Source organism: Salmo salar, chromosome ssa01 (genome assembly GCF_905237065.1).
Source record: "Salmo salar chromosome ssa01, Ssal_v3.1, whole genome shotgun sequence".
Lineage (NCBI taxonomy): Eukaryota > Metazoa > Chordata > Actinopteri > Salmoniformes > Salmonidae > Salmo > Salmo salar.
Window position 1 is genome coordinate 40,471,142 of NC_059442.1, and position 26,415 is coordinate 40,497,556.

General features: G+C 40.5%; 1 protein-coding gene across 2 annotated transcripts in view; it reads right to left on the minus strand.

Annotated features, from left to right (window-relative positions):
* Positions 1 to 1,162: 1,162 nt before the first annotated feature.
* The window catches only part of si:dkey-87k14.1 (leucine-rich repeat transmembrane protein FLRT2), a 57,769-nt gene continuing 32,516 nt past the window's right edge, over positions 1,163 to 26,415 (minus strand). Inside the window, exons 2-3 of one of the 2 annotated variants that reach the window (XM_014195001.2) lie at positions 16,553 to 16,897; positions 1,163 to 5,249 (exon numbers count right to left, since the gene is read on the minus strand). In XM_014195001.2, coding sequence (XP_014050476.1) covers positions 2,622 to 4,667 — 2,046 coding nt within the window. In that variant the 5' untranslated portion in view covers positions 4,668 to 5,249; positions 16,553 to 16,897 and the 3' untranslated portion in view covers positions 1,163 to 2,621. The remainder of the gene's footprint in view (positions 5,250 to 16,552; positions 16,898 to 26,415) is intronic. The other variant, XM_014195022.2, reaches the window with a different exon arrangement.

Genomic DNA, 26,415 nt, shown 5'->3' on the forward strand with positions numbered 1-26,415 from the left:
ATATGAAAGTATCTCACTCACAGACACTGATCTCCCCAGAGAGGGAGCATTTATTTACTTTTATAGATGACCACAGAACTGAAGGGCACGGAAGTGTGAATTTAAAGGCTGATTACTGTCTCCACCGGCACACCAGGAACATAGGTTAGAGATAATTCAGATAGGTATACTGTTTATAGGCCTCATTTATTCCTCTGCTCTCAGAGGAATCACAGGAGAATGCGTACACACACACTACAGTATACTGTGTACACATGTAAAGGACGTCATGCTGCTTGCTTAGCGAGTACTAATTCTTCCAGATTCAGCCCATACCTGGCACAAACTCAGGACCTCTGCCTTGCTAGCACACATGACCACCCTCCTGAAGCATCTTACCAGTCAGCGCCACGTGAAAAGCTAGCTATTCGCTGGTGCAAGACGTGACACTTCAGGCTGAGGAGTACATTTCACACATCCCCATGTGCTACACACACAAAGACTCACAGCACAAGACTAATGAGGAAAACAGCCGAGCCATGACCTGGATCGGTACCGGATCATGTAATTGCAGCCATCAGTAGAAAAGGTGGCAGAGAGCCAAAGTGGACTACAAGTCTGTCTGATCTTCAGTGCGGGCAGAGCTTGGCTAAAGTATAAATGACCTTTCACTAGACTAGAGACTCGTTAAAAATAGATGCTAGAATAGAAGCTTCATGAAATGGAATGTCGGAGGTTGACAAAATGTCTGAGGATGAGGAATGCAACTTACTACAGTAATGTATATCATTTTGGAATGTTAGCGATATAAAAGCTATCCCTCAATGTTCCACATCCCCTAAACAAGCGATTTGATATGGGACACAATACATTTTGTGACAAACAAATTGCAGTATCATCACCACAGAATTTGTTCTCAAGGGTAACATTCAGTGTTTGACTTTTTTATTTATTATCCAGCCTACACGTGTCCCTTCCAAATTAGGGCCCAACTTTTGTGAGAGCTGAGGACACATTTTGGTAGAAAATAACTCAAAGCATCGATGATATACTCTCTACATAATTGGTGTATTTCTCCCAGAGAAGACCGTAGCATCACAGATAAAAATGTCTTACGTGATAAAGAGATGCGATAAGACTGATAAAGCAACAAGATACAAATAAATAATCAAATACAAGGCAATCGTTTTTTTCAACAACAATTCAATGTCAATTGAATGTATTTACATTACACTTTTGTGCAAAAACACATGGATTCAAAAGACTTTACATTATGAGCTGATCATTTCAAGGCACATATAATATATTACCATAACATTATTTTTTGCTGAACAAAAACTGAAATAGCTGCTTAGTATCCAACTATCTTGACAGATGTGCTTGTTGATCTTTCATTCTCAACTATACAATGTACAGTTTCCTTATGCTTTAATTTTAGTTTTTGGAAAGCATACAATGCAAACTTATGACCTGTGCATGATTTGCAGAGTCAAGTCCATGAGAAAACAAATCTGTTTTTGAACAGCTTGGGAAACAATCAAAAGGTTCAACAAAGTTCATAACTACAGTAGCCTACTACCATTTCATGAACAGTATTTCCAAGTTGTGGTAAATGACCACTGACCAAGAACATAAGAGTGTTGTTACTGAAAGAAATACTTGAATCAGAGGCCGTATGTATCAAGCATCTCATAATAGGAGTGCTGATCTAGGATCAGTGTAGCCTTTTGTATAAGATGACAGAGGGGGACATGATCCTAGATCAGCACATCTAATCTGAGACACTATATGTATACCAGCCCTGGAATCCATGCAGCCATTTGACCAACACTTCTCAACACTGTGTTCATAGAAATGTGTCTTTGTTATGTTGATGAAATGATGAAAGAGAGACACTCACTGCAGTATTACTACATAGGCAGAACTACTATTCAGTACTCAGCAATGTCCAAGCAAATAAAAAGATAAAGAATCATGAATGAATCATTGACAATCATGAAAAATTCTGCCCTCTTGTGGTACATTTGCATGAACAGATTCTCTCCCTCTTTCCCTCTCTCTTCCCCTCCCCTTCCTCCCTCCTTCCCATACTCTCTCCCATTCTCTCTCAAATCCTTACTGTGAGAAAATATTTATCTCCAAAGATCATTTCCTGAATGGTTGGTTCTGTCTGTCACATTGAGTTGCCACATCAAGTCTCTGACATAAACCCTATTTGTTTTAATTTCCATTGCCAAAACATGGGATGTAGCTATATCTGTTATGGACATTGTGCATGTTAGACTCATTACTGGCTAGGCTATTTTTATAGGAATGAGTAGACCGTCTGACTATCATATGACTTCCACATGGCCCAATCTTTATGAAGCTCAAAATATAAGATGATAAAGCTCTGATTGTAAAGAACTGGCTGCACAGAACCGAGTAACACAACTTTGAGAAATCAATAACTTATAAATCAATTAGCATTTTTTACTAAGGGAATATAAAAGTTAGCTGAATTCAACATTATAGTCCAGCCGGTGTATAAATTACATTGCAGACACAGAGGTCTTTGAAATATACTGTTCAGTGTACTGTATGTAGTTAAGTGTATTTGTTAATACAAAGGGGGTTCTATAACACTCTGCTACGCAAAACCATCATGTACGGCAAAAGTCTGCGTCTGCTTGAACATTGTTCTTGCAGTATACTGTGCTATTGCTTCCCAGAGGGCAGTCTCTGAAGCCAATGCCCCCATTAGGGGTATAAATGGGCTGTATGCGGTAGTCTCCCTTGAGGAGCTGCTCGTTGTTCAGGGACGCTATCTGGAAGCTGGTCTCAGTCATTTCCAGTATAGAGTTATCCTTTTTGGTTCCTGCCTCGCAGTAGTCGTCTTTTCTCCTGCCCTTATTGTATTTCCACTTGGCCGAGGACGACCGACCCTTCTTGTGCATGTGCCAGCAGAATATGCTAAGGAGAAGCACCAGAACTACGATCACGGCCCCTCCGATGAGGCCAGCCAGAAGAAAGGGAGAACTGGGGTCCTGCTGGGTGGCCTGCTCCGGCCCCGGTGGCCCTGTATTATTACCTAGGCCATAGGAGACCGGCTTAGTCACAGCCTCTGAACACACTGTATCATCCTTGGGCCGGTAGTTATTGAACGCATCCAACGGGATGACACAGATCCGGTAGGTGGACTTAGGCTTGAGGTTGACCAACCGTATGCCCCGGTGCTCCCCTCCCACCATCCTCTCCCTCACTGTGTCTCCCGACAGGCTGGGACCCATCTTGGCCCAGGTGACCTTGTAGGCTGTGACAGGAAAGGACGCTACCCAGCTGACGTGGATGGCTGAACCATTGAGTATGGTGAACTTGATCTGCAGGGTCTCCCGCTCAGGGTCCAGGGGCGGCAGGTTAGTCCTCTGTTCCCCATCTCTGGGAGGGGAGGAGGGGACGAGAGGGGGGTGATGTGTGGGTGAGAACGGGAGCCTGGATGGGGGAGAGAGAGACTCCGTGTCTGAGGGGTAGCCTGAGGAGGAGGGAGGGAAGCGGGTGGTGAGGCCTTTCGAGGTGGGGGGCAAGTGGGTGGGCGGCAGGGCAGCCGTGGTGCTGCGAGGGCACTGGATAAGCTCGGTGTTCAGCTCTCTGATTACCATGCCCCGGACAGTTTCGGGCTTCTGGCACATGAAGCCGCGCACATTGAGGGAGACTGGCAGAGACTTTAACCACAGTATGACCCAGTTAATGCTGCAGTCACACAGCCAAAGGTTGTTTCGAACAGTGAGCTGTCTGAGGCTGACGAGGCCATCAAAGACCCCCTCTGTCAGGGACTGCAGCTGGTTGTTGGAAATATCTAGCCTCTCCAGCTTTCTCAGCCCCGCGAAGGCCGTCACAGGGATCTCATTCATCTGATTATCCTGAAAGTTCAGCTTCACCAGAACGTCCCCCGGGAGCAGCGGGGGCGGGTAGGTAAGGGAGTTCCGCGCCAGAGACAGCTCCCGTAGTGTCACCAGGTCCTGGAACGTTCCAGGGGCCACACCCTCGTCTGTCAGCAGGTTCCCGTCCAGCAGGAGGCGCTCTAACCTCGTCACATTCCTGAGCGCCTCCTCGGTGATCACTGCAATCCGGTTCTCGTCCAATCGCAACTCTTTGAGGTCCTCAGGGAGACCAATAGGGACACTGCTCAGGTGGTTCTTGGTGAGGAAGAGCATCTTGAGGCTGACGGCCTCCCTGAATGCCCCTTCTTCCACCCCAACTGTGGAGATGGAGTTATCGTCCAGGTGGAGCTCCTCCAACCACAGCAGCTGAGCCAGCGCGGCCCTGGAGATGGTTTGGATGTTGTTCTCCTGAAGGTGCAGTACCCGTACGTTCTTGGGCAGGTTGATGGGAAACTCGTCCAGCTGGTTACCATAGAGATAGACAGTCTCCACGGAGGCGACGTTGTGAAGCTCCGAGGGGAAGCCGGCATTGTTGATCTGGTTGTTGTGGAGGTAGAGGGTCTTGTAGCCCTCTCCAATCCCTAGAGGCACCGAGGTCAGGCTCCTCTCGTTGCAGTAAACAAAAGTCCTGTCACAGCGGCACTCCTCTGGGCAGCTTGAGCCGGACGCCTGGGAGAACTGCATGTGCAGGCCCAGCAGTATGGGTATCCATGGCCTGAGGAAAGAGGCCCAGTCCTTATTCCAAACACGCAATGGATGTAGCTCCATTATAAAAGATAGGTCAGAACTGACCGAGATGTCGTTAAAAGAACGACAAATGACAATCACAACAACCAGTAGCAAATAAGAAAAAAAAGAACAAAAATAGTAAAAATCCACCGGAATAAAAAAGTTCTGTAACCAGCTGTGAATGCTTAGTTCGCTGCTCCAGCAGTAAGCAGTGGTGGAGCGGCAGCAGCAGCAGTGCTGGAGGAGGCCTCTGGTGGTAATTCCTCCGTAATTGCCTGTCCTAAGCGTCCCAACACAAGAGCAATGGTCTCATTAAGCAATGTGCCTCCTTCACCGGCCGCCATCCACACTCACTAGCTCGCTACGGGGATGATAGCAAAGCTCATCACATTTTCACTCTAGGTCAGCCGCCGCAGTGCACTGTAAGGGCCTATTTAAAATGGTGGCTACTAGAGAGCCATGTATGGTACACTCAGGGTTATCATTGGAGAGACCCCTCCTCCTCCTTCTCTTCCTCTCTCTCTGTCTTTCACTCTCTCGTTGTTTCACTCTCTCACGTCACACACGGCTGGGCCCAGACTGATGCTGCCTCCGTTGGAATTGACATTTGGATCCAGAGGCCTATTTTCAAAGAGACAAATGAAGAAATCAGTGGGATGATCTTAGAATGCATGCTTTCCCTCTAAATAAACAGAAAGGAAGACTTCAATTTCTATCCCTCAAATACAAAGTGAAGCATTGGAAATTAGAGAGAACAGACTCAACATGAATTGACTTATGCATCACATCTTGTGAAGCTCATCTTTCAACAAAAGTTTACCAGACTGATGCTTTTCAATGATATCATGTTGACAGACTAGTGCATGGTAAATCTGATAGACACACTTATTTCATATCCCTCACCAGACATGTACTGCAGCCGTGGATGTTATATAGAACAGTGAACGTTGAATAATGCTCTTGTTGTAAAAATAATGTAACACTTTAGATTACAGTTTCCTTACAGCTGTAATTATGTCATGAAACAGCTGGCCATTGTGATCTGTAACATAGTTGTACAAATGAATCACAGGTAGAAGTGTCAATGAAAATGTCCATGAAGCATTGTAGGTTGAATCCATTGTGGCCATATAATAATGGAACAATGGAAACATTATTGTGTGGAGTTGCGCATTTTCAGTGTTGTGAAAAAGTATTTTCCCCCGTTCTAATTGTCTCTACATTTGCATATTTTTGATACTGAATGTTATCAGATCTTCAACCAAAACCTAATATTAGATAAAGGTAACCTGAGTGAACAAATAACACAACAATGATATACTAATTTAATTTATTTCATAAACAAATTTATGCAACACCCAATGCCTCTGTGTAAAAAAGTAATTGCCCCCTTACACTCAATAACTGGTTGTGCCACCTTTAGCTGCAATGACTCCAACCAAACACTTCCTGTAGTTGTTGATCAGTCACTCACGTCACTGTAGGGGAATTCTGGCCCACACTTGCATGCAGAATTGCTTTAATTCAGAAACATTTGTTGGTTTTCAAGCATGAACTGCTCACTTCAAGTCCTGCCACAACATCTCAATTGGGATTAGGTCTGGTCTTTGATTAGGCCATTCCCAAACATAAAATGTGTTGCTTTTTAGCCATTTCCATGTAGACTTGATTGTATGTTTTGGATCATTGTCTAGCTGCGTAACCCAGCTGCGTTTCAGCTCACAGACAGATGGCCTGACATTCTCCTGTAGAATTCTCTGATACAGAGCAGTAATACTTTTGATTCATCTGTCCATAGAACATTTTTCCACGAGTCTTGATGATCATCAAGGTGCTTCCAGGTTCTTTTTTGGCAAACTTCAGTCAACTTTTTAGACAAGATGGGTCCCATTTTGTCTGGCAAAAACCAAACACTGTATTCCACTGTAAAAACCTCATACCAATGGTCAAGCATGGTGGTGGTAGTGTGATGGTTTGGAGATGCTTTGCTGCCTCAGGACCTGGACGACTTGCCTTAGAAGGAACAATGAATTCTGCTCTGTATCAGAGAATTCTACAGGATAATGTCAGGCCATACATCTGTGAGGTAAAGCTGAAGCGCAGTTGGGTCATGCAGCAAGACAATGATCCAAAACACATTTTATTTCATTTTTTACCTTTACTTAACTAGGCAAGTCAGTTAAGAGCAAATTCTTATTTTAAATGACAGCCTAGGAACAGTGGGTTAACTGCCTTGTTCAGGGGCAGAACAACAGATTGTTATATATATAGATTTTTTTTAGATTTCTTAATATTAACCTTGTCTGCTTGGGGATTTGATCTTGCAACCTTTCGGTTACAAGTCCAATGGTCTAACCACTTGGCTACCTGTCGTCCCAAAACACATAATCAAGTCTACATAAAAATGGTTAAAAGCAACACATTTTAAGATTTGGAATGTCCTTGTCAAAGTCCAGACCTAATCCCAATTGAGATTTTGTGGCAGGACTGGAAATGAAATCAAAATTCTTCCACAGCGATGTGAGAGAATAAATAACAACCACAGGAAGCATTTGGGGTGGCCGGTAGCTTAGTGTTTAGTGTTGGGCCAGTAACCAAAGGTTGCTGGATCAAATCCCCGAGCTGATATGGTAAAAATCTGTTGTTCTGCCCCTGAACAAGGCAGTTAACCCACTGTTCCCTGGTAGGCTGTCATTGTAAGTAAGAATTTGTTCTTAACTGACTTGCCTAGTTAAATAAAGCTTTAAAAAATGGTTGCAGTCATTGGAGCTAAAGGTGGAACAATCAGGGGGCAATTCATTTTTCACACATGGTGTTGCAAAACTTTGTTTATTAAATAAATAAAGTAAGTATAATTTTGGGGGGTTATTTGTAAACTCAGGTTCCCATTATCTAATATTAGGTTTTGGTTGATGATCTAATAACATTCAGTATAAACAGGGTTGGCTAGGTTACTTTCTAAATGTAATCTGTTACAGTTACTAGTTACCTGTCCACATTTTTTTATCAGTAGCGTAACTTTTGGATTACCCAAACTCAGTAACGTAATCAGATTACATTCAGTTACTTTTAGATTACTTTCCCCTTAAGAGGCATTAGAAGAAGACAAAAATGTATGTTACCAATTGAACAACATCTACAGTATTGCAGGATAAATCCATGTTAAGTTTACATAGCTGGCCATATATGGATGTTACATTTTACTTTATGAGTTGGTTATGTAGGCTTCTTCTAACCCATTGCTTTCTACTACATATAATAATACGATTCATAAATTCTCTTAAGAATCCGACCCCTTTTTTAAATTTTCACCTCTAATTACATACTCAAATCTAACTGCCTGTAGCTCAGTACCTGAAGAAATGATATGCATATTCTTGATACCATTTGAAAGGAAACACTTTGAAGTTTTTGGAAATTTGAAATTAATGCAGGATAATATAAGACATTAGATCTTTGAAATGCAAGAGAAAGGCATACATTGAGTTAGGATTCTATGTGTAATTTTGATGTTATTCAAAAGATGGCAGCAGTGTGTGTGCAAAGTTTCAGATTGATCCAGTGAATAATTATTTCACTACACAATATTTTGTATCAAGTCGACCAGGAGTTTGCCCAAATGTGCCAAATTGGTCAATTTATACATTTTCAAGAACATAACTATAGAGAACATATAAAATGCTATGGTAATAAAAAAATTACTGCTGTATCGGGAGCCAGATTGCAGTGGGGTCAAACTGTAGAACCCAGTTCCTACATTTGAATAAATGTAAATGTGAACAAACACTGTACAGCCTATTTGGAGAAAAACAAACTTCTATTTTGGGTTCTCATGGAGTACGACAGTTGAACTAAGCTCATGAGGCATATAAATTATATTCCTCAAGAATCAATGGACATAGATATCTATATCCATTGATTCTTGAGGAATATAATTTATATGCCTCATGAGTTTAGTTCAACTGTTCAACTAGATATATATATAAATATAACTATATATATAAATATATATATCGCTGCAGATTGCTGTGGTAGCCATGCTGGTTACGTGTTCTTTGAATTCTAAATAAATCACTGACAGTGCCACCAGCAAAGCACCCTCAAACCATCACACCTCTGCCTCCGTACACCTCCGTATACCACCCCTACCTTGTCACAACACATTGATTGGCTCAAACGCATTAAGAAGGAAATCAATTCTGCAAATTAACTTTAAAGAAGGCACACCTGTTAATTGAAATGCATTCCAGGAAACTATCTCATGAAGCTGGTTGATAGAATGCCAAGAGTGTGCAAAGCTGTCATCAACTTAAAGGGTGGCTACTTTGAAGAATCTCAAATATAAAATTAATTTGGATTAGTTTAAAACTTTTTTGGTTACTACATGATTCCATATGTGTTATTTCCTAGTTTTGACGTCACTTTTATTCTACAATATAGAAAATAGTAAAAATAAAGAAAAACCCTTGTCAACTTTTGACTGGTACTGTATGTACTATACCAGTCAAAAGTTGGGACACACCTATTCATTCAAGGGTTATATATCATTCTATATCATTTTATAAGTCAAAAAATGGATGTAGCAACTGCAGATGGCTCCTTTTTAATTCTATAAAAAGTGTGCGAGTTTCAGCATGTGTCCATTAGGCCTATGGATTCTTTTTTTTATCAGCATGAATTAAATTGAGCAATAAAAGCCCCACTTTTATTCCATGCAGCTGTTGCAAGAGTGCATTTTTCACTGGCTGTCCACTGGTTTCAAAAACAATGATTGATAAACAGCTTAAACTTCTTGAATTCAACCATTATTCGGTTCAAATACACATAAAGATTTGTGAGTAGCCATCCACAACAACCACAATCTATAAGGCGCAAATAGCTAAATGAGAGAGCTGCGTTGTGATTCACATCAATGCGCTATGTAGATATCAATAATAAGTGATATCCGTATCACCGTAGACTACACCACTCCTGTCATCCTTACCTCCAAGCGTTTATTCAAGTTGGATACTCTTTGGATGCCGACAGCAGTCGCACCATTGGAAGACATAGCATGGACTGTAGCCTACAAAAGCCTATTCCTTTTCTTTTCTCGCGATCCATCGAACACATTTGGTGTGTCATCATAGTGGTCACTGACTTGTGGTCAGACTCGCTCAGGTGGAACAAACGTAAATTTGCAAATTTTTTCAATGCTGATTTAAATGTCATTGAAAAAACAGAGGAGTCTCAACAATTTTTCCTTCGCAAACATCCTTTCTGAATTAAAAAATAATAATTTTCAAAAGTATCCGTAATCTGATTACAATATTTTGGCTGGTAACGTAACAGATTACAGTTACAGTTTTTTGTAATCCCTTACATGTAACAGATTACATGTAATCCGTTACTCCCCAACTCTGAGTATAAAAAAAGATGCAAAAATAGAGAAAATCAGAAAGGGGGCAATTACTTTTTCACTGCACTGTACATGCAATTGCCAAAATTAAGAAAATACCAACATAAAGTGTTTTAGGGCGTTGGGCCACCAGAACAGCTTCAATGTGCCTTGGCATAGATTCTACAAGTGTTTGGAACTCCATTGGAGGGAAGCGACACCATTCTTTCCTGAGAAATTCAATAATTTGGTGTTTGTTGATGGTGGTGGAAAACGCTGTCTCAGGCATTGCTCCAGAATCTCCCATAAGAGTTAAATTGGGTTGAGATCTGGTGACTGAGACACACACACACGCTCAGATAGGCTCTACCTGTGCAGAACACATGCCCCTTTGCTGGTGGTATAATCCCCCCGCAATTTCTTTTTGTATTATTATTATTTTTCTATCAACTCACTGCCCGCAAGTCGTCATAAAGTTTGCCACCCCCCACCCAGTCCCGGTTGCCCCTTTTTCCCAATATGCCCTGTACAGAGATTGCCCGCTCGGTATCCAAACATGCATGGCTTGAGACATGCGGTCACCGGTCGAGTATGTGTAGCTAAGTACCCAATTTAAGTATCAACATTACTGCCACAGCAGCATACCATTTGATTAACACTTGATAACACTTGATTTAGCCTACATAATCAATATTCGATCTGGTTGGCTGATACGTGCAGCAGAGAGAGGCAGAAAGACATAGAGACGTAACAATCAGTAAAAGAAATAGAGCTAGCTAAAGAGACGATTTACATCAGTCATCAACATCAATGATCAGCTGATTGCCCACCCTCTTCTCCTCATGTCAATCATGTCTATAGGAGGCACTGTAACTACACCGAACAAAAATATAAATGCAACATGCAACAATTTCAAAGATTTACAGTTGATATAAGGGAATCAGTCAATTGCAATAAATTCATTAGAACCAAATCAATGGATTTCACATGACTGGGAATACAGATATGCATCTGCTGGTCACAGATACCTTAAAAAAAAGGTAGGGGCCTGAAAAACACTCAGTATCTGGTGTGACCACCATTTGCCTCGTGCAGCGTGACACAACTCCTTCGCATAGAGTTGATCAGGCTGTTGATTGTGGCTTGTGGAATGTTGTCCCACTCCTCTTAAATGGCTTAAATGTGAAGTTGCTAGATATGGTGGGAACTGGAGCACGCAGTCGTACAAGTTGACCCAGAGCATGCCATAAACATGGGGCACTCTACTGACATCAGCAAACCACTAACCCACACGGCGCCATTCAAGCGTTCTGCCATCTGCCCGGTACAGTTGAAACCGGGATTCATCCGTGAAGAGCAGACTTCATCAGCACGCCAGTGGCCATTGAAGGTGAGCCTTTGCCCACTGAAGTCGGTTACGACGCCGAACTGCAGTCAGGTCAAGACCCTGGTGAGGACAACGAGCATGCAGATGAGCTTCCCTGAGATTGTTTCTGACAGAAATTCTTCAATTGTGCAAACCCACAGTTTCATCAGCTGTCCGGGTGGCTGGTCTAAGATGATCCCGCTGGTGAAGAAGCCAGATGTGGAGGTCCTGGGCTGGTGTGGTTACATGTGGTCTGCGGTTGTGAGGCTGATTGGACATACTGCCAAATTCTCTAAAATGACGCAAGAGGCGGCTTATGGTAGAGAAATTAACATTAAATCTCTGGCAACAGATCTGTTGGACATTCCTGCAGTTAGCATGCCACTTGCATGTGCCCTCAAAATTTGAGACATCTGTGGCATTGTGTTGTGTGACAAAACTGCACATTTTAGAGTGGCCTTTTATTGAACCCAGCACAAGGTGCACCTGTGTATTGATAATGCTGTTTAATCATCTTATTCATATGCCACACCTGTCAGGTGGATGGATTATCTTAGCAAAGGAGAAATACTCACTAACAGGGATGTAAACAAATTTGTGCACAAGATTTGAGAGAAATAAGCTTTTTTTGCATATGGAACCTTTCTGGGATCTTTTATTTCAGCTCATGAAACATGGGACCAATACTTTACATGTTGCATTTATATTATTGTTCAGTGTAGCTTGCTTACAATTTGCGATGATGAGTGAGTGCATTGTTGCAGAAAGAAATAGGCTTATGTAAAACGTTCACTACAGAGCTAATTGTTATGTTAAAAAATTCAAGACATTAATTATGAAAGTAAAAAACAAAATTGAATCAGGGGGAATGCCCTTTTATCATTTTGAGCACCTGCCTCGAGAAAGGGCTGCGAGTGCGTGCACACACGCACACACACATTTGAAACTCGCGATGCACCTTTGAGACCCCTCATTTAAACTCACTGAGATCTCTTCTTCTAGCCATGGTAGCCAAAATAATCGGCAACTGGCCATTTTTATACATGACACTGAGCATGATGGGATCTTAATTACTTAATTAACTCAGGAACCAAACCTGTGTGGAAGCACATGCTTTCAATAGACGTTGTATCCCTCATTTACTCAAGTGTTTTCTTTATTTTGGCAGTTAACTGTACATTTTCAACTTTTTAAAATGTATAGAACAATTTTTTGCTGCATGTGCTGAAGCTGGCAAGAAATGCTGAATGAAATAATCAGAGTGAGAGAGAGAAATAAATAGAAAAACAGATGCATACATAAATGAATAAATAGATCAATCAATAAATAAGTAAAGTAAATTGAGTCAGGAATAAAGAAAAGCTCCCAAATGACTTTTGCATAGTGGTGAAGGGAGTGATGCTAAAGAGATCACTGGCTCTGTGCACCCAAACTTGTAGAGGGCATTGAGGTGTTTAATCTGTCAAATGCCACGGTGATGGACAGAGATTTGCTCCACTGCACTCACAAGAACCACTGCACAGTCCTCCAATAGTAATGAGAGAGAGAGAGAGAGAGATACACATGAAGAATTACATTTCATAATATGTCTCTCTCAAAACACACATACATGCATGTACACATACACATGCACACATCAGTTCTATTTAAATTCAAAATGTTGTGATTCAGTTGTTTTAGTTAGAGGGGGAACAGAATATTGCAACTGAAGCTAAAGCATGGGCAACAATACTCCAGTGAAGTTGATTTGCCTATATATGCCGTTGATGACGATTATGCTCTAACACATAAAATGGAGAGTTGACATCATTCCAGATACAAAAGAGCATGTGGGTCATTCTTGAATTACAGTGGTTTGGGGAAAAATATTTGGATACATCCTATTCTAAACCAACTAATATGGTAGCTTAATGATGTTTAATAATTTTTACCACAATGATAAAATTGTGCCACCGGTAAGAGTAATAACATCAATGATGGTAACACCAATGAGTCATTTTAGGAAAATTAGGGGTCACAAACGCTAAAACCTAAGGTTATCAATACTTTAAACATCTTTTGCTAAAGTGATATGATTAATCATTTTTCTGACAATGTTATTGCCCTTCATTTAAATTGAGTAAAACTAAGTGACACTTTGGATTTAGACACACCAGATGATCAATGGAATCCTCAAATGTATGACATACTAAAAAGGTGTGATTAGCTAATCATTTTCTTTAATATAGACCCCTCCTCCGATAACAGTTTGCCACTGGAGAGAAGACTCAAGGTCCCTGTATATCTTTGTAATGAGTGATTTTCAAGGCGCTAACACCAATGACATAGAACTGAGGGACACACATTATACTTGTCATTTTTTATTTATTTAAATTGCCTTTTTTGTTCAATTGATCTGTACAAAATATGAAAAACTTTTGTTCACTTTCTAACATTCTACTTTAAACGATGAATAAGTATAAAGTCTAGTAGTAAAGGACTTGCATTATGTTTTATCATTAATAAACAGTCCAATATAAACAAAAACATGTTTGATGTCTAACTATTATTCATTTTAATGTGTTGTTTATGGTTGCAAATGCCAACGCAATTCAAGAATGACCCATGTAAGACAATGATTCACATTTAAACATGAGTGGACTAATTCCAGTTGTATTCAAGCAGTAAAAAATGTACTTGCAATCCACCTCCCATAACTGACAATATCTACATTATGCAACCTCAAGCAGTATCAATATTTAAAGCTGAAGGGACTGAACAGGGGCGTCATGCACCTCAAAAAATATGAGGGGAAAAATAGTACTTGAGGATGGCTGGGGGGGTAGTCTGGAGGGGGCTAGCCCCCCCCCCACTGAAGTTGAAGAATTTAGCATTTTTCAAACACCTGAAACTGCTTTTTACTGCAATCTATAGCCATAATCATTATGCTTAATTCTATGTAAAAAAAAAAGTATGTATATTTTTCTGCATATCTAAGCATACCTCTTTAGCTGTCTGTATCCTCATGACTGGTGGTTCTTTTTTTAAAGAAGCTATGTATGTTTCTCTACATCTCTGCTAAAGTCTGGATTAAAGGTTGAAAAGAATGAGTCTTATTCAGTACATTAAGTTATTGCTTGCTTTTCTTAAGTCTTCCAACCTTGCCAGCATGCATGCCAGCTAAACTAGTTAGGGAAGCTAGTTACTCTAACTTGATTGATAGCCTGAAATGACCTCTTGGTAGCTAGTTATGAGGTTTGGAGATCGGGATCCTATTTGGGCTAGCTAAATCCAACTTCATATAATTGGTAGGTGGCTAGTAGTGTTACAGGGAGAGAAAAAAATCTGGGCTAATCTGAGGGGGCATGTGTCCCTGTGCCCCCTATGGGCATGACAACTCTGGGACAGAGCTCCAGATATGACCACATGAATTATAAAGGTAGAGAAGAGAGATGGGGACAAGTAATGACGTTACACCTGGCTAGCTGTCATTTCCTCAAATGTCATTGAAAATGTCCAAGACATTATCTGATAATATAGTATAACCCTCTACTTTTTACCCTGCCAGGACAGGAGGAAACGAAGCCTGGCTGACAACTAGTGTTCCTCAAGGGTTCTTTGGGAAGGATGATGGTACGATGTGGAACCATACTGACCCAAAGAACCCTTTGAGCCCTTTGGTTGCTTGCTATTCAGAAAAGGGTTGTTTTCTCTTTTGGTGATAATTAAAATGTTGGGGTGGCAGCTCATTGAAATATTTTGGGATGTGGTTTGCCCACAGCTTTTTTGTGTGCATCCTTGAGTCAGAGTGTCATTCCAGTTTATCTAATCTGTTGTGTTTTGCTATTATATGACTAAATGATTTTCGATGGTAATGGTGTTTTAGGTAACCCTCACATATGGCCTTCTGTCACTGGTGAGCTATGGACTAAATCAGTGTTTCTAAATTATCTTCTTTCTGGCTAACCAGAACCTTAGAACCTTTGTAGAACCTTAGAGATTGAGAAATGTTTTTTTATATTTTTTTATACAACCATTCTCAGTAAAGGTACTATAGATAATGGGAGGCACACATTACTACATAGAGCCATGGCTACATAGAACTCTATTCCACAGACACGCCGGACACATGATAAGACGCACTCTACACATGTGCACATGTATGTTGTACTGTAAATATGTGGTGGTGGAATGGTGGCCTGAGAGAATACACTGTATGTGTTGGGTAAGGTGTTATGTTATGTAATGTCATGTAGTATTTGAAACTGTATGTAACTGTCTTATGTTGCTGGACCCCAGGAAGAGTAGCTGCTGCCTTGTTAGCAGCTAATGGGGAACAATAATACATACAAATACTATAAAGAACCATTAAAAAGGGTTGAAACCATAGTGGAACCCTTTTTTGTTACTATATAGAACCTTTTTTATAGTTCTTTATAAAAAACGTAGGAAAGGGTTCTTCATAGCACCACAAAGGTTCCATTTAGAACCGTATGAGCATGGTTCCTTATAGAACCTTCAAAAAAAAAAACGTTTCTATGTAGCACTATTGTTACAAGCCAAATAACCCTTATTTGGCACTATATAGAAACATTTGTTTTTGTGTAACACGGATCATCAGCTTCTGAACTGGATAGTGAATACCTAACTCTGTCCCTAATCCAGGTGAAGCACCGGACTGGCAACATCTTTAAATAGAATCCTGAGCCGATGTGTCAATATAGCCAGCAATTTAAATAAATGTCAGTTACAGCTGCCAATAGCAGCGTAGGTAAAAGTTCCGTATCATTACCAATTTGTCACGAACCGCAGGTGAATTTCAAACGCTGCGCAAAAAGGGAAAATCGAGACTCAGTGCCAATAGATTTGATGTCTGAAACGGCTCACTTGAAGTACCTGATTTGAAATCAAATGGAAAATACATATAAAGTACGTTTAAAAAAAATATGCAGTCAGTGTTTCATGTAGGCTTGTTTTCCATGTCGAAATAAAATACAAAACAATAGACTATATTGTGCGTAAAACATAAACCATATGCGTGAAATCAAATTAATCCTATTTTAGCTAAAGTTTTAAAATATATGTATATTTACCACCGTAGTGTTATTAGGCTATAGTGGACAGCGCTGTAGGTATTTAATAACGCATATCCAGATGTCAGCGATAAAACTGGTTTTAGGCAGTAAGATGGTCTTACTTCACCTTTTTCAGGAATGCTGAACGTCGTTTTATTGTATATCCATGGGGCATGGTGAACTATCCTTGGTCCGTTTCCCCCGTAAATGACACCCAGTGCAGGCTTTCACTCTGTCAGGCTTTCAGGCTTCCACATCTTGACTGGTGTACTCCAGGGTCCTAGCGGCTCTGCCCGAGAATTCCCCGAGGCGGGTGGTTGTTGTGGAGGGCATGCTGGGGGCATGCTGGTCCGGGCAACGATTCAGTTTATCCGCTGTATGCTCCGTTACTCCTGTACTCCGCTGGCGATGCCACAGCAGCAGTTCTTCGCCTCCCGGGCTGGTTCAGAGGCGCCACCAAGTTCTGCGCTGCCTTCAAAAGATTAAAGGATTACATTAGGCGAAGAGATGGGACTTTTGTCTCCCACCCCTTCATATACACCCGAAAGAACCGGCTGCGCGCAGTTCTCAAGAAAGCAGTCCGATCTCCTAGTCATAAATGACTAACATTGAATTGTTTATTGCTAATGCAAGAATTGCCTTTTCCCCTTGAAACCCATGGGAGACGTTAACTGTAATGAATTCAGCTGATAGCGATCTTTCCCAACTGCTCGCGCTCTCTCTCTCTCTCTCTCTCTCTCTCTCTCTCTCTCTCTCTCACACACACACACACACACACACACACACACACTCTTCCTCACACCCTAGCGCACGTGCACACACATAAGCGTTTCTCACTCTGTCTCTCCCACCATTTCAAGATGACTAGCTGTCCTACACTACACACTAAAGAAATGTGTGTTCCCCAATAGTTTTTTGGGAAGGGTGATGGTTATATGTGGAACCATAATGACTCAAATAACACTTTGAGCTCTTCAATGGTTCTTTACAGTTCACAAATGGCTTCTTTGCTCTTTTAGTGATAATTCAAATGTAGGGGAGGAGGCTTGATAAAATATTTTATGGTGTGGTTTTCACATTGGTCTTTTTGTACAACCCTAAATGAGAGTGTCATTCCAGTTTATGTAATGTATTGTGTTAGGCCAGATTATGATTTATTATGAAGGACTATGGCAAGTGATGTTGGTTTATGAAAGACTCGCGTATGGCCTTGGGCCAATTGAGAATGGTTGGTTGACTAAATCAGTCAGTGGGTTTCAATTCCCTCTTCAGGGACCCCAAGCTGTTCCAGAGGTAGCTCATGAACAGTCAAGTTCATGATTTTCATTCAATTGGATGATGTTTGAAGGAAACCAGATCAAAGTATGATGACCTAAGTATGAAAAATTACTGTTGTTTCTATATTGATTAAGGTTGATAATAAAGTTACTGGGCCCCTTCCCCATGTCAAACATTTAGATTAATTATCAGGGTGAAAATGTGACATCAGCTTAACACTCATTTTAATATACCAATGGTAACATGATATTATCTTACCTAATTTAAATTTGCACTTGCAACCAACATCGGAGAAGGCATGTTTGTGGAGAGGCATGGTTTATATAGCTAGATAGGGACTATACTGGTGCCAAAATTGGACTGTAGGATGTCAGAAAATATCATTAAAAGTTGATCTTATTCATCTATGTCAAAGATACTTATATGTTTGTCCTTTCATCTGTGTCTGGTTTTAAATACAGTTGAAGTCGGAAGTTTACATACACCTTAGCCAAATAAATTTAAGCTCAGTTTTTCACAATTCCTGACATTTAATCCTAGTAAAAATTCCCTGTTTTAGGTCAGTTAGGATCACCACTTTATTTTAAGAATGTGAAATGTCAGAATAATAGTAGAGAATCATTTATTTCAGCTTTTATTTCTTCCATCACATTCCCAGTGGGTCAGAAGTTTACATACACTCAATTAGTATTTGGTAGCATTGCCTTTAAATTGTTTAATTTGGGTCAAACGTTTCGGGTAGCCTTCCACAAGCTTCCCACAATAAGTTGGGTGAATTTTGGCCCATTCCTCCTGACAGAGCTGGTGTAACTGAGTCAGGTTTGTGGGACTCCTTGCTCGCACACACTTTTTCAGTTTTCTCCACACATTTTCTATAGGATTGAGGTCAGGACTTTGTGATGGCCACTCCAATACCTTGACTTTGTTGTCCTTAAGCCATTTTGCCACAACTTTGGAAGTATGCTTGCGGTCATCGTCCATTTGGAAGACCCATTTGCGACCAAGCTTTAACTTCCTGACTGATGTCTTGAGATGTTGCTTCAATATATCCACATCATTTTCCTCCCTCATGATGTCGTCTATTTTGTGAAGTGCACCAGTCCCTCCTGCAGCAAAGCACCCCCACAACATGATGCTGCCACCCCCGTGCTTCACTGTTGGGATGGTGTTCTTCGGCATGCAAGCCTCCCCCTTTTTCCTCCAAACATAACAATGGTCATTATGGCCAAACAGTTCTATTTTTGTTTCATCAGACCAGAGGACATTTCTCCAAAAAGTACGATCTTTGTCCCCATGTGCAGTTGCAAACTGTAGTCTGGCTTTTTTATGGCAGTTTTGGAGCAGCGGTTTCGTCCTTGCTGAGCGGCCTTTCATGTTATGTCGATATAGGACTCATTTTACTGTGGATATAGATACAAATGTACCTGTTTCCTCCAGCATCTTCACAAGGTCCTTTGCTGTTGTTCTGGGATTGATTTGCACTTTTCGCACCAAAGTATGTTCATCTCGAGGAGACAGAACGTGTCTCCTTCCTGAGCGGTATGACGGCTGCGTGGTTCCATGGTGTTTATACTTGCGTACTATTGTTTGTACAGATGAATGTGGTACCTTCAGGTGTTTGGAAATTGCTCCCAAGGATGAACCAGACTTGTGGAGGTCTACAATTTGTTTTCTGAGGTTTTGGCTGAATTCTTATGATTTTCCCATGATGTGAAGCAAAAATGCAATGAGTTTGAAGGTTGGCCTTGAAATACATCCACAGGTACACCTCCAATTGACTGAAATGATGTCAATTAACCTACCAGAAGCTTCTAAAGCCATTACATAATTTTCTGTAATTTTCCAAGCTGTTTAAAGGCACAGTCACCTTAGTGTATGTAAACTTCTGACCCACTGGAATTGTGATGCAGTGAATTATAAGTGAAATAATCTGTCTGTAAACAATATTTGGAAAAATTATCTGTGTCATGCACAAAGTAGATGTCCTAACCGACTTACCAAAACTATAGTTTGTTAACAATAGATTTGTGGAGTGGTTGAAAAACACATTTTAATGACTCCAACCTAAGTGTATGTAAACTTCCGAATTCAACTGTAGTTATTGGCTAACTAGTTTTCAACCAGCATGGAACAAAAGGGGTTGTTCAAAACTGATGCAGTTGTCAAGTCAACACAACCGTCAGTGCTGCTGTGAACTGCATCACAAAACATGTGCCAAATGGTAGAAATAACAAAAATGTTGTATGAGTTGCATTGTGTATCACCAAATTAGTTTCACACTATTTAATTAGTGATGTTACGTTTGAAGCTCCGAGGCATGCATCAAAATGGCTAAGCAGTTAACTTCGAAGCAGTGTCCCTATGCGTGTATTGCTTTATCAGAAGTATGTCATCAATGATGTCTGCGAGATCCCACAGATTTTGCCATGGTTCCGGTGCTTTTTTCAATTCCAAGCTGCTTTTCAACACCAAACTCTACTGGACACCGTACTTACAAATATAGTTAGGATTTTGTACAAAAACTTTCATCTGACTGGTAGTTTGCAGGTAGATTAGGGAACTATGGAACATTCAGGGATATGAGGTAAAATCCCGTTTATGACACAATATTTAGAAACCACACTTTCTGCACTGTTGTTCAAATACTTTGTTTTATTTAGTATATGTGACCCGTTTCAGAAAACTAGGTGTATGTTGCAAGTCACGACATCACAGGAGAGCCATTTTAACCCTTTTTATTCAATTTAATTTGATCATAATGTGTTTTTTTGGGCAGAAATGCCTCCTGGAACATGTGAACTTTCATGTGCCTTAACAAATTTGTATGCCATCTGTATTTACGAATAAAATTGTTAAATTACGAGCCTTGTTTGTTAGCTACAGAAAAAGACAGTAACATTCCCACTAGCCATGATTGGCTGAGATATTGAGTGGGCTGGACATGCAAAGGGAGGAGTTTGAATTGGTCTGCAATATAGAGGCTTCTGCCTTGAGCATCCTAAATAATGGCATAGATTCAATTTTTAGTCAGCTTGAAGGCAAAAAAGGGAAGCGTGATGTAAACCTGGTATTCCAACTGATAATAGACTACTAAAGCTACAGATTTACCTCTGCACCATTGAGTCTTGATAGAAACAGTGGAGAAAGAAACATCTATCTAATAGTCATACGCTGCTATTCAATGTGCATCGTGAACAGATAATGAAGCTCCAAGTAATTAACTGTTTTCCGGCACAATTTGGTGAAAGACTCAGATTCCCATCACTAGATTTTACAGAAACACTGCTCATTGCATCCAAGTTGCTTGACATAGGCGTTTCAAAGAGCTGTCAGTCTTTGACTGGTGAACTCAGTCTGTCTTTTCAAACTTCCTGGTAGTTAGCCATGAGAGAAAAAGTACTTTTCAGAATGACTGTTCAGGACCTTCTTATTCATCTCCCACGTGGCATGTCTCTTACATTTTCCATTTGAGTCATTTAGCAGACACTCTTATCCAGAGCAACTTACAGTAGTGAGTGCATACATTTTCATACTTTTTCGTACTGGTCCCCACTGGCATTGCAAGCGCCATGCTCTACCAACTTAGCCACATGGGACTGTTGTGATGCGTGCGCACACGCACAGGCTCCAGTATAGACTATATGGCTTAAGAAGCATTCTGCACTGCTGGAGACATTAGAATCCCATGGCATGAGTCATTTGGATACATCCAAATACATTAGTATTCTAGTAATTTTCCAAGACTGATCCGTATCCATTTTTCTTGGATTGCACAGAACTGATTCTTGTCCACATAGAAACATTCCGTTCTAAAGCTTAATGTCCAACAGCGTACATCCCTTTACCACAATGCAGCGAAGAGATGCTTGTCTGTATTACCATCATTTCTGGATAAGGCACTCAATCAGCAATTTCAATGGCAAATATCCATGAATCACAATTCAATAGCATTATCTTTGGCATTTACCTGGCATAACACAGTTAAATGCCCACTCATGTAGTTTTACCAGATATGAAGCAGCTGTTTCCCCTGACCATGATGCTGCTTTGCCAGACCAATTTACATCCCCACATGACCCTGTCTGGAAATGGTTGCCATTGCTTTTTAATTACTGGTATCAATGCAGATAAAATTGCATCATGTCAAGGGTTAGAGAAGGTGGTAATGGATAGGGTATATGATAACCAATGCAAAAGGCAGACTGATGGATCAATATGATAAATGTGACCCGTTTCAGGAAACTAGGCGTATGTCACAAGTCCCGACTTCACAGACGAGTAAAAAATATTTTTTTATCAAAATGCGTTTTGCCAGAAACACCTTCTCAAACATGTGAACTTTCATGTGCCTTAATAAAACACTTGTATGCCATCTGTAAATACAAATAAAATAGTTAAATTACAAGCCTTGTTGGTTAAGCCACAGAAATAGTTGGCAACCTTCCCACTAGCTATGATTGGCTTAGATAATGAGTGCCGAGAGAGGAGTTTGGATTGGTCTGCCATATTGAAGGCTTCTGTCTATTTGAGCTCGTCAGTCTGTGTTGGTAATCCAGTCGAATGCAGCTTTTAAACATTTTTATTGTGTAGTGGAGCTGTATAAGTGTTGCTCTCCATTTTCTGGAGGATCAAGTTTTGAAATCAGTGGAATTAGAGTGTGATAGCTAAAGAGATGGAGAAAACACCTGTTTTTTGAACTAACTCTTCAAACTAAGGGCAACCATCGTATGGCATTCTTGACAGGGAGACGCGTCCATGGTAATGTCTGCAGGTAAAATAGTCTAGCGTAGCTAGTTACAATTTCATATATTACACGTTTCTAATTTTGACAGAAAGTGATTTCATTTCAAGCTAAAGTGTACTGTTAGCTAGCTAGCTAACGTTAGCTGGCTGGCTCCCTAGCTGACGTTATTATTTGTTTCCCAGAGCTTTTTGCTTTTTTAGTTAGAGTCTAATGTTAGCTAGCTAACATTGGACCTGGTTGGTTAGTGCCTAGCACTGTGGCATTGTTGCCACCATGTTCATTGTTGTTTAACTAGCTAACATTAGCTGGCTGGCTCATTATCTAACATTACGTGACGTGTGACCTTAAACATAGTTTTTTCTAGCTAGGTTCATTGTTTACCTAGCTAGCTAGCTATATGTCTTAAGCTAAAGTGTACTGTTAGCTAGCTAGCTAAGGTTAGCTGACTGGCTCCCTAGCGGACGTTATTATTCGTTTCCCAGAGCTGTTTGCTTTTCTAGTTCGAGCCTAATGTTAGGCAGTGTTGGCACTTTCTTCATTGTTGTTTAACTAGCTAACGTTACCTGGCTGGCTCATTAGCTAACGTTACATGACGTGTGTACAACACCCGTTGAATATGGCTGGTGTCTGCAAAAAAGCGCTTCATATTATCCAGAGGTAAACAAATCCTCGGCCAGAGAGTCAAGTGTTCGCTCCAAGAGCGAAACGAGATGGGTGGAGCTAAAGCTTAAGAGGGTGTGAACTATGCTGAATGGGTGTAGACAAAGAAGAGCTCTTCCAAAACATTCAAAGGCGATTTTCTCAAAAGTGAGTTTACAAGTCGATCAAATTTCAAAGCAGAATACTTTCCCATTGTTCCTCAAATGCAATGTATGATAGACCATTTTGTACCTCTGAGTCTCTACTTTTATCCATTGTAAAAAATACAATTTCACATTTTTCTACATAAGACCGAATCCAGGTGGTGAGTTACAAATATGTAGATAACAAACGCGCATGCATGCGCACAGGCACACAAATACACACAGGTCTTTAACGTGTCAATATCATCATTAGTATTTGATGTCCACTGCCTCTATGTGACATTATCCGGAGCTTTGTGGCTCTAAGTTCAACTGCCAAACACCACATCTGCTCTCTTTCTCCGACCACTTCCATAATTAAAATGATATCTAAATCTGGCTGTTGGTTACTAAATCATGAAATGATGGGCCATATCAGGCCCTCACTGACAATATGTCATTCATGGTGGTTTATTTGGGTGGTGTTGGTATAATCTGTGTTATAATGAGACTATGTAGCCTACAGAATTAAAGCTTTAAAGGGACAATCTGGGATTGGTAGGTTCATTTTTAAAACTTTTAAATTAATGATATTATAACTTGTTGTTGTTTGAATTCGTTATTGCCCCTTTAAGTACAGAGGCAGCTGCTAAATGAACAAACGCAGTGGTGCTGAACACATGTATACAAAGCACTGTCTGATATTAAATACATGTATTATTTACTCTCTAACTCAATACAGGAATGCAGAATGATTCTATAGAATGATTTCTGTCTTGTTAAGTGTTCCACAACTGGAAATGAAACATCATCAAGCAAGTACATTTCATATAGACCAATATGGCACTTATTTGAGAGACTACAGGGTTTGAGGTTGAAAAGGAAGATCTGTGACAAAGGTTGTATGTGAATCGTGAAATTTAAGCCACTGTATGTTGGCTATATGCAGTGAGTCAGGTGCTGCAAGTTCAACATGCTATATGAAGGTGGCAGTAGTGTACAGGATTGTACCACATCTGGAGTCATGATACAGTATGTCACACATGAAGGACACCCAACCTTATGGATATAGACCTTCCCTTTGACCGCTTGAAGTGTGGTGCCATGAACAGTCTGTAAAACATATCTTTGTGACCTTGTAAGTACATAGAGACACAAAGTTATTCATTAGGACATAAACAGCTGCCCAGAAAATATTTGAATCTGCTATAGAAGTAAACACTATGGATGATCATGATTCATTAAATGTTTTCAGTTTTTTTCCCATATCTATGAAGGTTGGAGTTATTCCTTTTTAAATCACATTATATTCTGACGGGAGACCAAATGATGTATGTTCCACATGTTTTTGAGCAGCAATATATTGCACCCTATACTGTCTCATGTTTTCCATACTACAAACTAAAAAACAAAATGGTTCTATATAGTGGGTTGTTTGTTTTGTAACCATAGCGGAACCCTATTTGGTGCTATATGGAACCTTTTTTTGAAGGTTCTATAAACAACCATGCTCATAAGGTTCTAAATGGAACATGTATTGTACTATAAAGAACCCTCTCCTAAGGTTCTATGAAGAACCATTAAAAATAGGTTCTATATAGCACCAAAAAAGGGTTCCGCTATGGTTACAACCCTTTTGGGCGCTATATAGAACCCTTTTTTATTGTTCTTTTTAGAACCTTTATGGAGAATGGTTGTATATTTATTCTGGTTTAATAGCCATATTATGGTGTTAGAAGTACATAGGTTGTTGCATTATTGTGTTTATTAAAGGTCATTGTCAGTCAAAATCAAGTGTTTCATGAAATTGGATAATATTTGGATGTAACCCGATCAAAGTATGAAAAATGATTGTTGCTTGATCATTAAGTTACTGGTCCCCTCCTACGTCAAACACTTGGATTCAGAAGGCGGGATAATTAAGGGGAAAGGGTGACATCACCCGTACTGTCATTTTAAAACATCAATGATAACATGATATTCTCTTACCTAATTTGAATAAATACCGCCTTGTAACCAATGAAGGAAAAAAACTTGTTTGCGGAGGGGTGTCATTTAAATAGCTAAATAGTGCCAAAGTTTGACTGTAGGGTATCAGCAAATATAGTAGTATACACTACTCATCTATGTTAAAGATACATATACAGTGGGAAGAACAAGTATTTGATACACTGCCGATTTTGCAGGTTTTCCTACTTACAAAGCATGTAGAGGTCTGTAATTTTTTTATCATAGGTACACTTCAACTGTGAGAGACGGAATCTAAAACAAAAATCCAGAAAATCACATTGTATGATTTTTCAGTAATTAATATGCATTTTATTGCATGACATAAGTATTTGATCACCTACCAACCAGTAAGAATTCCGGCTCTCACAGACCTGTTAGTTTTTCTTTAAAAGAAGCCCTCCTGTTCTCCACTCATTACCTGTATTAACTGCACCTGTTTGAAGTCGTTACCTGTATAAAAGACACCTGTCCACACACTCAATCAAACAGACTCCAACCTCTCCACAATGGCCAAGACCAGAGAGCTGTGTAAGGACATCAGGGATAAAATTGTAGACCTGCACAAGGCTGGGATGAGCTACAGGACAATAGGCAAGCAGCTTGGTGAGAAGGCAACAACTGTTGGTGCAATTATTAGAAAATGGAAGAAGTTCAAGATGACGGTCAATCACCCTCGGTCTGAGGCTCCATGCAAGATCTCACCTCGTGGGGCATCAATGATCATGAGGAAGGTGAGGGATCAGCCCAGAACTACACGGCAGGACCTGGTCAATGACCTGAAGAGAGCTGGGACCACAGTCTCAAAGAAAACCATTAGTAACACACTACGCTGTCATGGATTAAAATCCTGCAGCGCACGCAAGGTCCCCCTGCTCAAGCCAGCGCATGTCCAGGCCAGTCTGAAGTTTGCCAATGACCATCTGGATGATCCAGAGGAGGAATGGGAGAAGGTCATGTGGTCTGATGAGACAAAAATAGAGCTTTTTGGTCTAAACTCCACTCGCCGTGTTTGGAGGAAGAAGAAGGATGAGTACAACCCCAAGAACACCATCCCAACCGTGAAGCATGGAGGTGGAAACATCATTCTTTGGGGATGCTTTTCTGCAAAGGGGACAGGACGACTGCACCATATTGAGGGGACGATGGATGGGGCCATGTATCACGAGATCTTGGCCA